Source organism: Phocoena phocoena, chromosome X (assembly GCF_963924675.1).
Source record: "Phocoena phocoena chromosome X, mPhoPho1.1, whole genome shotgun sequence".
NCBI lineage: Eukaryota > Metazoa > Chordata > Mammalia > Artiodactyla > Phocoenidae > Phocoena > Phocoena phocoena.
Window position 1 is genome coordinate 80858689 of NC_089240.1, and position 14687 is coordinate 80873375.

General features: G+C 34.4%; 1 protein-coding gene across 1 annotated transcript in view; it reads left to right on the forward strand.

The window, feature by feature from the left end:
- DIAPH2 (diaphanous related formin 2) overlaps positions 1-14687 on the forward strand; it is a 741115-nt gene that overhangs the window by 265383 nt on the left and 461045 nt on the right. The window contains exons 12-14 of the mRNA XM_065900213.1: positions 2367-2485; positions 4366-4482; positions 7206-7324. Coding sequence (XP_065756285.1) covers positions 2367-2485; positions 4366-4482; positions 7206-7324 — 355 coding nt within the window. The remainder of the gene's footprint in view (positions 1-2366; positions 2486-4365; positions 4483-7205; positions 7325-14687) is intronic.

Genomic DNA, 14687 nt, shown 5'->3' on the forward strand with positions numbered 1-14687 from the left:
AACTTCTTTTAAAAGACCGACAAACCCTTTCTTACTCTTTTGAAGAATCAATTTTGATTGCTTGACTGGTAATCAGTCATGTGCTGGTAATGGACTTTGATTTCCTTTGAAGTACACCATATTATAGAGACTTAATTATATGTTTTAGAGAATCTGCTGAAAATATTCCACACCTGTACAGCAAAACTGTTTAAAAAATAACTGAAACATATTTACAGTATTTCACGTAATTATTAGTAGTGTAATTCAGTAATTTTATGCCATTCTTCATTTAAAATACAAACTTCAGTGATGCATTTCCCTTTTTTCAATGGGGTATCTGTCACATTTGTGCTATATGAAACTTTTATTAATTCATTAAATGTTTATTTTATCAAAATTTTTGAATATACCTTTCAAGGTTTGACATTTGAATGAAAGGAAGTTTTTTATATATGTGTGTGTATGTAGATATGCATATATATTTTAATGGAGCATTATTAGTGAACACTATGAGATATTTCATTTATACATATCTATATTTTTATATTGTGCTGTACATGTTCACATACTATATATCTTATATAAATAATGTGTTGTCCTAATTAAAAACTGAAATAAATATTTAACCAGTTATTTTCACTGAAAATATTTTAATCATGAAGGTTGAGTCCATGTTTTGTAAAGTTCTGATGCTGATTAAATGACAGTATTTAATTAACTTGTTTTTTCTATTTTTCAAACATATTTGAATGTGTTAAAGTCTGATAATGAACATCTAAGAAAGTATATCTTATGACATGAGAATAAGGAAAAAATCCATATTATAAAATGTATTAAAGGTTTTTTTTTTTGAGAGAATGAAAGTGTATTCTTATCAGCTCCTTACATTACCCATGAAGTTTTGTTTTTTTTTAACATCTTTATTGGAGTATAATTGCTTTACAATGGTGTGTTAGTTTCTGCTTTATAACAAAGTGAATCAGCTATACATATACATATGTTCCCATATCTCTTCCCTCTTGCGTCTCCCTCCCTTCCACCCTTCCTATCCCACGTATTAAAGGTTTTTTCTGCAATGACAAGCATATTGGGTGTGTCTGGCTCCTGCTCTTTTCTGAATTGAGTTCAGAAATCACCTGATAATATAACTCACCAATGTTAGATAACTTTAATTCCAATAAATTTATTCATTCCCTTTCAAAGTGGAAAGTTAGACCTAAAACAAATTATTACTCAAGAGGAAACTAAGTTTAAATACATGTATTTGTTATGTATTTTATATGCAATTATATAGAAACATTAATATTTTCATATGCTCTGTAGGTAAATTATTATGTATGTGAACGTTAGAAAAAGAACACCTAGAAATTGCATAAATTTGTGTTTGGCTTCAGTAATAGCGGTTGCATCTCCATTTAAAATCGTCCTATTGAACAAAAATAGAAACAAAAAAATGGATCCGAGTTTGTTTAATCGACCTAATTTGAAGTACACCGTGCTTGCATTTCCTTTTAGAGTTCAAGCTCAGCTCTGAACATCCTAGTCTCTCTTTCGGTATCACCCTTGAGCATCCACAGTTGTGATTATCGATTTGGGTTTTGAAAGCGGCAACTTAATGGACACATATTAAAAGATATTCCAGGTGATATATATTAAGCCCAACAATCTCTAGTGTGGCATGCTTCCAAAGATTTTGTTTATACTATGATTTTGAAAATTATCAGAGGTTTGTAATGCATGTGCTTATAATGTATTACAAAAACAGGTCTCTTTGATGCCCAAGTTGGTATTTTGTGATTCGGCTAAGCAAAAATAAAAGGTGGGGGAGGAGGCTAGTTGTGCATCTTGATTAAAAAGTCCTGACGCCTTTTTGCTTTAAAATCACAAAATGTCATTTAAAGTAAATTTGTTTTTACAACTTTCCACGCCATACTTGGGACTGTTGTCCTTGAATATATCCTTGCATTTGTTCTTCATTAATACAATTGATCTATATTCGCATTTTTTGCCAGAGGCATATGTGAATATTCTAACTGCATGAGTTCTTTTGCGATCTTTGATTAGTGTGTTTAGTCAAAATGACAGCATTTAATGTGGGTTTGTAGCAATTAGTTTTTTTCCCTTGTGAAAGTGATCGTTAATTTTTTAATGTGAATCGTCAAAATTTGGAGCATGAAAAGAAATGCGGTGAATGCAATGAGGTTCTTTCATTTTAAAATAGAAAAACAGAGTACGTTTACTTTCTTTCAGGAAACCAAGTGCCTGGGTCAGTATTTGAAATTGCTTCTGTGTACATAGATGAATAATAGTGTCAGGCCTTTATTGCCAAAGTATGGGGTTGTCAAACTGTTATTCGTCTGTTAAGTTTTCTGTTTATATATTAGGATCTGAAAGAAAAAGAGAATGACGAGCTTGATATTCAGTTGAAAGTATTTGATGAGAACAAAGAGGACGACCTAACTGAATTATCACACCGTCTCAATGACATTCGAGCAGAAATGGAATATCCTTTTAACGAACCACAGAAATCATTTTGCATGTACTGTGAAAAAGGGATTTGTGGGTGATTTTGTGAACCATTATTAGAATTCTTGTCTGCCGGCCCAATTTATATCCATTTATTTATATTAGAACTTCACGATGATGCTGTCCTTGAGATTCATGTTGAAGAATTGTCAGACTGTCCTGATGATTTACACAGACTGTATTGAAATCCACACAATGGCTTGCTGCATTATAGGTTTACTCTGCTCAACGGTCTTGAATAGACAAGAGCCTAAGGCAGTATTCTTCATGGATAAGGATTTTTGGGGGGGAAAGTTCAGTGAGTTCATATGTGACTATAGGTAATATACTTTTTCAGTTTATTAAATGGTACTCCAGTGATTTAGAGATATCATTCAATTCAAATAGATGTCTTATTCTCAATCCAAATATTTTGGTTCCTTAGCGGGGGGAAAAAAGTTTAGATGTGATAGGGTCTGACTATAACAAGGATGCTAGAGTAGAAGCATTTGAGTCAAATACAACTAGCATATAATCTTCCTATGGCAATGATTTTATACAAAATGATTTTAGATCTAAAAGATGGTTGTCATAGCATTGCTGGCCATTTGTTTCACACCCATTAAATTTCTTACTTATGGGTTCTGGGGAAATTGGGAAATACTTCAGAACGAAAATGACCTTTGAGTTGGACTTTTTCTCTATAACGTCTTCTTCCATCTTCCTCCTCACTCTACAGTGCTTTGCTTGCATCTGCCTTATTTATATACACTTCTTTGTGCCTATGAGATGGAGGGCACAAGTGTTTCAACTTTTTCCTCCAATGTTCCTATCAAAGCGTCTTACACATGAGTACTGGATAAGTGCAATGAATAACAATTTTGTTATTATGAGAGATAATTTCTAGTAATTTCTTATCCTTCATCAGTGACTCTAGCCTACAGTGGTCTCCATAATATTAAATGCTTTTTGTATCAATTAATAAATATCTTGCTTTATATAAATTTCTCTTCATCAGAAAGCTATTTTTGGATCTATTCCGTAGCCATCGAAAGGACCTTATGCGACTTTAACACAACACTCTTACATGGGGTCTAAGAAGTAATCCATCATATACTTAATTCTATTTCAGAGAAAGCGTTGACATTTCAGGTTATTTTTAAGATGCTCGATTACATCTCCTCTTCTCCTTTGCTTTTACATCGATTTTTCTAGGTGCTCGCTTTTCTTATAAAAGTGAATCCATTTTTTAAATCTGTTTTCTAGTTTACTAAAAGCATTTAAACTTCTACCACTCTTTTTATATCCTAAGAAAAATATGTTTCAAGTTCCTTATCAAATACTGACATACAAATGAATGCAAACAGTAGTGATTTCATATGTAGTAAGTGTTTCATCTGTATAAAATAAAACTGGTTTTTATGAACTTTTAGCAGCCCACACAATGCTTATTTGCCTTACTATTTTATGTGGGCAGTGAAAAGACAGGAGTATTGGCTTGCATGCATAATATAGGTTCCCATCACAACCACAGGAAGGTCAAGAAAAAAACATTTTCATTAATGGCATTGCTGTTCTAATGGTACCAACTATAAGCTGGAATTTTAAAATATAATGAACAGCTGATCATTTAAACGTTTAATGGTTAAATGGTCTTGGAAATACTCTAAGTCTCTTTCACTTGTTAAAAGACTAAAGTGATCCATAGATTAAACTTCTTTATGGAAATGTTTTAAATACTGGAACATGGAGTTGAAGGTTTAGAAACAGTAATGCAAACAAAATGATATATCAGTGTTTTCAAAACTGAAGCTGCTTTTGTTATGAATGAAACTGTTACCAAGAATCCTTGATTTTTTTCCTTTACTTACTTTCCACTGATATGAATGAAGTGTACCATCTTCTGTATAATATGTTGAAGGACACTGCTGCTGAAAATTACTTATTATCCATTCTACAACATTTTTTGCTCATCAGAAATGATTATTATATAAGGTAAGAGGCTGTTATGAGAGTACAATTTGTATAATTTGAATTGGATTTTAAAGGAAAATTAACAATATAGTGGGGTCTAGACAGTATATGCATATATATATATATATATATATATATATATGCATGGAGTATAAGAGTTTGACGACTCTAGATAACATTTTTAAAAAGGTGTCAATCTATTTTTAATTGGGCCAGAATAATATACTTATAAAAACGGGGTATGCCATTTCAGTAGCAATGAACCCAACAGATTTTACTGACCCTATGATGAATTTCTTTTGTGGCACAGAGTAAGCTCTGAAGAGTCTATGGTAAAACTTTTAAGTCCTCGTACTTTTTTTTTTTTATGTTCAGTCTACCCTATTCTTCTAGGTCTCTCTCTCTAGCTGGCTGAAGCCATGTGTAAGATCTGAGCCAACGGACTTGATTGGCTCCTCCTGAATTTCTTACCCACAAAAATGTGAGGGATAATAAGATTATGTTATTGTTTTGAGCCACTAAGTTCTGAGATGATTTTATGAAGCAATAAGTGAAAGGAGATGGGAAATATTATTCTGGCAAGCAATATACACAGGTAAACATAAAGTTCAAATAGTAAAGGAAAAAGAGAAGAGTGGACATCATAGGACATCTAGCAGTATCTGCCACACTTCCCATGAATTTATATAATGTGGTGGTAGGGACAATAGAATATAGAGATAGTATCACTATATTGTGATGTGGTAAAAGTGCTTTAACTTTAGTGTGCACAGGGTGTGTGGATGTGGATATTTTTTTGAACCTGGTAGCTGAAGGAAGCCCTCCTTCAGAAGTTTAATAATAATAAAAACAGCAATGATAACATTTGCTATTTAGTAAGCATTTTAAGTCCTTTTATATTTTAATAAGACTATTGTTATTCCTCTTTTATAGTATTATCTAAAAATAGGTGTGATCTTATCTAAGAAAATAATAATACTAATATTTCAGCTTTATACACAGCAATGTAATTCTTCTAAATAAACGAATATAATAATCCATAAAGTCAGAAATTTTAGAGTGTAGTTCTGGGAATATATCTGAAAACCAGAAAATTAGAGAAGGGTTTCTGAATGACTGAAATTATCCATAAGTTGGTGACCATGATCTTATATTTAACTGTTTAAGAGACTCTTAGTTGTTCTTCATACTCTAATATGCATGAAATTCTAGCAACCTAGGTTCTCTGATTTCTCAAACCTTGCTTGATTAAAGGGCAAAGGAAGGCTACCATGGGGTCGGGTACAGTCACAACAAAAATGACAATTCTAAAGTCCATAGAGAACTATTATAGTTCCCTTTATAGTTTAGGCTAGTTGCAATAACTGATGGGCATCATGATGTTACAGAGACATAGAAAAATGTTTAAAATATGCTGGTTTTTTTAAAGCAGGAAAGATAGTAATCCAACCAAAATGATTGTTGTTTCCTCAAATAAGTGCTGGCAACTAAAGGGGTACTATGCCCATGGGTACACAGTTACCTGGGGAAATAATTTGTGTGAAACCATCCATTTCTCAGTAACTTTGAATAAACGAGAAGTTGTTCTAACATGACGTCCTTTTCATCCTGAGAACATCCATGTGAGGTAGATGTGCGACTAGCACTTTTATTCTACCTATGGATAATTAATTTGTCCTGAAAGAGAACCATTGTGTTTTCCCTGTTTACCCAGAGTCATTGACTAGATTGATTATAATCCAATGTTGTTTACCCTAGATCTGATGATGACTTGAAAAAGACTCAGATGTGTAATACATATTACTATTTATTCTTATCCTTGAGATGAGCCCCATGACAAAAGACATGTAAGAGCAATTAGAATATGTTTGCCTTTATTTGCAGACATTTAGTAGGTTGGCTAGTTATCAGCACACTGATTTTAGGGATGTTTATGTCATAGCTTGTCCATAGTAGTATTTCTTTCTGAATTTTCTCTGTTGAATTTATTAGCTGCTGATAAATACTAAATTTTCCCCAAATTTTAATGCAAAAAGTGCCTTTTAAAAATTTTTGAAGTATGTAAGTGGTCATTTTTAAGGCCAGAATTACCTTGATAGATTACAGAATTAGGAAATGTTTCAAAACCTTTGACACTTTGAGCAAATTGAAGCTATCGCCATACATATTTAGTGTGTATGCTTCTACAAAATGGATCTTTTAAAATATGTGTATAAATAGACCTTTGGAGTAGTCTGTAACATAAGTGGCTGAGTCCAGTTTTGTAAAAGCTGTTATAGCTATCTTGAGTAAAAGTGTGGCAGTAAATTCAATACATTGTTTGCCATGTAATGCCAAGATACTCATTCCTTATTGAAATTGAGAACTTGGAGAGGCTTAGAACCATTTCTGTATCCATAGATGTAGAACTAAAGAGTCATTTGTTTTTATTAACTTTAGGAACAATAGCTTAAATAAGTAGATAAGGTTGATAAGTATCTTTGAACACAAGCATGAATCCCTGCAAACGAGAGTATTAAGTCACTAAGTGTTCACAGCTGATTATATTACAATGGGTTTTGCACTATAACGTCCAGCCCATCTTTAAGCTTAGGCATATTCCTCTAGAGTGAGTGTAATGGCTAGAAAAGAGTTTTTTAGCCTGCTAGAAAATAACCTAGTTTTCTTTATCATGTAGAATCACTTCTTAAGAAAATTGATTTGTATATGTAGAAAAGGTATTCAAGATTACTTTTCTTTTGCAGGCCACAGTATTACAAAATAGTTGAGGAGTGTGTTTCACAGATAGTGCTGCACTGCAGTGGAATGGACCCAGATTTCAAGTACAGACAAAGATTAGACATTGATTTCACTCATCTGATAGGTATGTGATATAATCCTCAATGTCATTTGATTTTGTTTTCCTCTCTTCTGTCTAATAGACACTTTTTAAGTGTAACTCTCTCACTAAACTTCCTCTATTAATATCTGGTAAGTCATTGTATCTGTGGGTACTCATTTGCTATAATTATTAATTATGATGATCACGAGAGTTCTGCCTCTGTGATTGGAGATACTAATCTATTTGTTAAGTTTCAACACTCTTGAATTCAGTTTAAAGTCAATGCTGAACCAAAAACATTATATTAGGGGTGAATACCTTGCTTTTTAGAAACATAACTCTGAAATGCATTGATTCAATTTATGCTGGTACATTTGTGGTTTTGTAGAAATCACGTGAACAGCAGGGTCTAATTAGTAATGCTATGTTATTAGTGTTCAGGTCTGAGAAAGGAAATACAGGTTGGTTTCAGTAACTTAAGACCTCTTAATTCTATTAAAGTAGATCATTTTATATTTTCATAGAGCTTAGAGCTGGGAAAGAATTTGAGATGATCATGTTCATCTACTTGGATTGTTGTGGAAATGACCTTATATTATCTGAGACTGGTAGCTAGCTACACTTTCTGGAACAGTCTCTGAAGGATGATGTGAAACCTCTTGTGAAATATACTACGCCGTATGACCTTAGAGTTAAGCAGTTTTATTTATACCTAATCGAAATCACTATTGCTACGATTCAAGCATGAACTCATTTGTCTTTGTCTTTAAAGGTAGGAAACAACAGCTGTTGAATGCCAGTTATATGTTATTCTTCACTCCATAGCCCAGGGAAGGCTCACAGTAATATTCAAAGATGAATTCCTTGTTATTTATCATGTATTATCCTCATCTGATTGTGAAACTAATGCTCACTTATCATAGGCAATCTGGAGACTTATGTAAGTGACAAAATAAACCACCAATTACACTTTTCAAGCTCAGTACATTTCACCATTACTCACTGTTCAGCTCAGTACGTCTTGTTATCTCCATCTTCATCACTCTCTCTCTTGCTCTCACTCTATCTCCCTCCCTCCTGTATTCCTCTTCTATATATCTATATGCTGATTTTTCATGGAGCATTATATTATTAGAATTTTTCAATATTAACCTTCAAAATATGACTTTGAAAATCTATATAATATTCCATTTTATACAATGTCATAATCATCTTGACCAGTCCTTTCTTATTGTACATACAGATTGTTTTCAGGTTTTTATAATTATAAATGAATTTACTGTGAACATCCTTTATGTAAATATTTGGCTTCTTCTCAATATTTCCTTAGGATTGATTCCCCTGAGGGTGTGAACTTTGAAAGGCCAAATGCTTTTCAGAAAGCTTCTGCCAATGTACCCTGCCCCTGCAATTAATGTGAATGTTGGCCTCGCTGCATATTTTTCCCTGAGCTTAATAAAGTCAGTAGCTTATTTCATATTTGTTGAGAGAGTTATAAGGGACTGTTTCCAAATACTTGTATTGGCTTATAATCTATTGTGGACCATAGTTGGTGCATATATGCTACTGTTGATTTTGGCTAGCTCATTCAGTGTTCAGTGGATATTTGTTTTGGGTACTGTGTGCCAGGTACTTAGGATTGTGTACCGTTAATCAAGAGCACTGGGGTGGGAAGACATGAAGGGATCAGGTGAAAGGGGGTAGTCAGTATCAAAAACCCATTATGACCTCATCCACGTATCATTTCTGTGATTGTGAACAAATCATTTAACTTGTCTAGGCTTCAGTTTCCTCAACTCTAAATTCAGATAAGTCAAATATATGTGTGGTCCTTAATATTTTTTTTTTTTTTTTTTTTTTTTTTTTTTTTTTTTTTTATGCGTTACGCGGGCCTCTCACTGTTGTGGCCTCTCCCGTTGCGGAGGACAGGCTCCGGACGCGCAGGCTCAGCGGCCATGGCTCACGGGCCCAGCCGCTCCGCGGCATGTGGGATCCTCCCAGACCGGGGCACGAACCCGTGTCCCCTGCATCGGCAGGCGGACTCTCAACCACTGCGCCACCAGGGAAGCCCTGGTCCTTAATATTTTATGCTCAGATGTCTTGAGTAGCTGATGAAGGCTGTGAACCTTTCATTAGAACACACACACACACACACACACACACACACACACACACAGATATTAGCTGGTGCTTGAAGAACTTCTAGGAAATCAGTGGATCTCTTAAAATAAAGATCATCTGGACTTGAGGAGCATAGAGTCTCTTCTGATTTCACAGGTCTGTGAGTCTAGTACTTTTTTAATATAAATCAGATCATATCCTGACCTAAATTTCTTCAATGCCTTCCCATTGAAATTTTTATTTTTTTAACATTTTTATTGGAGTGTAATTACTTTACAATGTTGTGTTAGTTTCAGCTGTATAACAAAGTGAATCAGCTATACATATACATATATCCCCATATCCTCTCCCTCTTGCGTCTCCCTCCCACACTCCCTATCCCACCCCTCTAGGTGGTCACAAAGCACCAAGCTGATCTCCCTGTGCGATGCGGCTGATTCCCACTATCTGTTTTACATTTGGTAGTGTGTATATGTCAATGCTACTCTCTCACTTCATCCCAGCTTAACCTCTCTCACTTCATCCCCCTCCCCATGTGCTCAACTGATTCTCTACCTCTGGGTCTTGATTCCTATCCTGCCCCTAGGTTCGTCAGAACCTTTTTTTTTTTTTTTTTTTTAGATTCCATATATATGTGTTAGCATATGGTATTTATTTTTCTCTTTCTGACTTACTTCACTCTGTATGACAAACTCTAGCTAGGTCCATCCACCTCACTACAAATAACTCAATTTCGTTTCTTTTTATGGCTGAGTAATATTCCATTGTATATATGTTTCACATCTTCTTTATCCATTCATCTGTTGATCGACACTTAGGTTGCTTCCATGATCTGGCTATTGTAAATAGTGCTGCAATGAACATTGTGGTACTTGACTCTTTTTGAATTATGGTTTTCTCAGGGCATATGCCCAGTAATGGGATTACTGGGTCATATGGTAGTTTTATTTTTTGTTTTTTAAGGAACCTCCATACTCTTCTCCATACTGGCTGTATCAATTTACATTTCCACCAACAGTGCAAGGTGGTTCTCTTTTCTCCACAGCCTCTCCAGCATTTATTTTTTGTAGATTTTTTGAGGATGGCCATTCTGACTGGTGTGAGGTGATATCTCATAGTAGTTTTGATTTGCATTTCTCTAATGATTAGTGATGTTGAGCATCCTTTCATGTGTTTGTTGGAAATCTGTATATCTTCTTTAGAGAAATGTCTGTTTGGGTCTTCTGCCCATTTTTGGATTGGGTTGTTTGTTTTTTTGATATTGAGCTGCATGAGCTGCTTGTATATTTTGGAGATTAATCCTTTGTCAGTTGCTTCATTTGCAAATATTTTCTCCCATTCTGGGGGTTGTCTTGTGGTCTTGTTTATGGTTTCCTTTGCTGTGCAAAAGCTTTTAAGTTTCATTAGGTCCCATTTGTTTTTATTTCCATTCCTCTAGGAGGTGGGTCAAAAAGGATCTTACTATGATTTATGTCATAGAGTGTTCAGCCTATGTTTTCCTCTAAGAGTCGTATAGTGTCTGGCCTTACATTTAAGTCTTTAATCCATTTTGAGTTTATTTTTGTGTATGGTGTTAGGGAGTGTTCTAGTATCATTCTTTTACATGTAGCTGTCCAGTTTTCCCAGCACCACTTATTGAAGAGGCTGTCTTTTCTCCATTGTATGTTCTTGCCTCTTATCAATGATAAGGTGACCATATATGTGTGGGTTTATCTCTGGGCTTTCTATCCTGTTCCATTGAGCTATATTTCTCTTTTTGTGCCAATATCATACTGCCTTGATTACTGTGGCTTTGTAGTATAGTCTGAAGTCAGGGAGCCTAATTTCTCCAGCTCCATTTTTCTTTCTCAAGATTCCTTAGGCTATTCAGGGTCTTTTGTGTTTCCATACAAATTATGAAATTTTTTGTACTAGTTCTGTGAAAAATGCCATTGGTAGTTTGATACGGATTGCCTTGAATCACTGGGTTGCTTTGGGTAGTATAGTCATTTTCACAATGTTGATTCTTCCAATCCAAGATCATGGTGTATCTCTCCATCTGTTTATATTCTCTTTAATTTCTTTCATCAGTGTCTTATAGTTTTCTGCCTACAGGTCTTTTGTCTCCTTAGGTAGGTTTATTCCTAGGTATGTTATTCTTTTTGTTGCAGTGGTAAATGGGAGTGTTTCCTTAATTTTTCTTTCAGATTTTTCATCATTAGTGTATAGGGATGCAAGAGATTTCTGTGCATTAATTTTGTGTCCTGCTACTTTACCAAATTCATGGATTACCTCTAGTAGTTTTCTGGTAGAATCTTTAGGATTCTCTATGGATAGTATCATGTCACTTGCAAACAGTGACAGTTTTACTTCTTCTTTTCCAATTTGTATTCCTTTTACTTCTTTGTCTTCTTTGATTGCTGTGGCTAAAACTTCCAAAACTATGTTGAATAATAGTGGTGAGTGTGGGCAACTTTGTCTGCTTCCTGATCTTAGAGGGAATGGTTTCAGTTTTTCACCACTGAGAATGATGTTAACTGTGAGTATGTCATATATGGCCTTTATTGTATTGAAGTAGGTTCCCTCTATGCCTACTTTCAGGAGAGTTTTTATCATAAATGGGTGTTGAATTTTCTCAAAAGCTTTTTCTTCATCTGTTGAGATTATCATATCCTTTTTATTCAGTTTGTTAATATGGTGTATCACACTGAATGATTTGTGTATATTGAAGAATCCTTGCATTCCTGGGATAATTCCCACCTGATCATGGTGTATGATCCTTTTAATGTGCTGTTGGATTCTGTTTGCTAGTATTTTGTTGAGGATTTTTGCATCTATGTTCATCAGTGATATTGGCCTGTAGTTTTCTTTCTTTGTGACATCTTTGGTTTTGGTATCAGAGTGATGGTGACCTCGTAGAATGAGTTTGGGAGTATTCCTCCCTCTGCTATATTTTGGAAGAGTTTGAGAAGGTTAGGTGTTAGCTCTTCTCTAAATGTTTGATAGAATTTGCCTGTGAAGCCATCTGGTCCTGGGCTTTTATTTTTGGAAGATTTTTAATCAGAGTTTCAATTTCAGTGCTTGTGATTGGTCCGTTTGTAATTTCTATTTCTTCCTGGTTAAGTATTGGAGGGTTGTGCTCTTTTAAGAATTTGTCCATTTCTTCCAGGTTGTGCATTTTATTCGCATATCATTACTTGTAGTAATCTCTCATGATCCTTTGTGTTTCTGCAGTGTCAGTTGTTACTTCTCCCTTTTCATTTCTAGTTCTGTTGATTTGAGTCTTCTCTCTTTTTTTCTTGATGAGTCTGGCTAATGGTTTTTCAATTTTGTTTATCTTCCCAAAGAGCCAGCTTTTAGTTTTATTGATCTTTGCTATTGTTTCCTTCATTTCTTTTTCATTTATTTCTGATCTGATCTTTATGATTTCTTTCCTTCTGCTAACTAGAGTTTTTGTTATTCCTTCTCTAATTGCTTTAGGTGTGAGGTTACATTGTTTATTTGAGATTTTCCTTGTTTCCTGAGTTAGGCTTGTATTGGGATATACTTCCCTCTTAGAACAGCTTTTGCTGCATCCCATAGGTTTGGGGTCATCATGTTTTAATTGTCATTTGTTTCTAGGTATTTGTTGATTTCCTCTTTGATTTCTTCAGTGATCTCTTGGTTATTTAGTAGTGTATTGTTTATCTTCCATGTGTTTGTATTTTTTACAGTTTTTTTCCTGTAATTGATATTTAGTCTCATAATGTTGTGGTTGGAAAAGATAATTGATATGATTTCATTTTTCTTAAATTTACCAACGCTTGATCTGTGACCCAAGGTATGATGTATCTTGGGGAATGTTCCATGAGCACTTGAGAAGAAAGTGTATTCTGTTGTTTTTGGATGGAATGTCCTATAAATATTAATTAAGTCCATTTTGTTTAATGTGTCATTTAGAGCTTGTGTTTTCTTATTTATTTTCATTTTGGATGATCTGTCCATAGGTGAAAGTGGAGTGTTAAAGTTCCCTACTATGATTGTGTTACTGTTGATTTCTCCTTTTATGGCTGTTAGCATTTGCCTTATGTATTGAGGTGCTCTTATGTTGGGTGCATAAATATTTACAACTGTTATGTCATCTTCTTGGATTGATCCCTTGACCATTTATGTAGTGTTTTGCTTTTCTTTTGTAATAGTCTTTATTTTAAAGTCTATTTTGTCTGATATGAGAATTGCTACTCCAGCTTTGTTTTGATTTCCATTTGCATGGAATATGTTTTTTGATCCCGTCACTTTCAGTCTGTATGTGTCCCTAGGTCTGAAGTGGGTCTCTTGTAGACAGCATACATATGGGTCTTGTTTTTGTATCCATTCAGACAGTCTGTGTCTTTTGGTGGGAGCATTTAATCCATTTACATTTAAGGTAATTATCAATATGTATGTTCCTATTACCATTTTCTTAATTGTTTTGCATTTGTTATTGTAGGTCTTTTTGTTCTCTTGTGTTTCCTGCCTGGAGAAGTTCCTTTCGCATTTGTTGTAAAGTTAGTTTGGTGGTGCTGAATTCACTTAACTTTTGCTTGTCTGTAATGGTTTTACTTTGTCTGTCAAATCTGAATGAGATCCTTGCTGGGTAGAGTAATCTTTCTTGTAGGTTTTTCCCTTTCATCACTTTAAATATGTCCTGCCACTCCCTTCTGGCTTGCAGAGTTTCTGATGAAAGGTCAGCTCTTAACCTTATGGGGATTCCCTTGTATGTTATTTGTTGTTTTTCCCTTGCTGCTTTTAATATTTTTTTCTTTGTGTTTAATTTTTGATAGTTTGATTAATATGTATCTTGGCATGGTTCTTCTTAAATTTATCCTGTATGGGACTCTCTGTGCTTCCTGGACTTGATTGACTATTTCCTTTCCCATATTAGGGAAGTTTTCAACTATAAGCTCTTCAACTATTTCTCAGTCCCTTTGTTTTTCTCTTCTTCTTCTGGGACCCCTGTAATTTGAATGTTGGTGCATTTAATGTTGTCCCAGAGGTCTCTGAGACTGTCCTCAATTCTTGTCATTCTTTTTTCTTTACTCTGCTGTGCAGTAGTTATTTCCACTGTTTTATCATCCAGGTCATTTATCTGTTCTTCTGACTCAGGTATTCTGCTATTGATTACTTCTAGAGAATTTTTAATTTTATTTATTGTGTTGTTCATCATTGTTTCTTTGTTCTTTATTTCTTCTAGGTCCTTGTTAAACGTTTCTTGTATTTTCTCCATTCTATTTCCAGTATTTTGGATCATCTTTACTATACTTGCTATGAATTCTTTTTCAGGTAG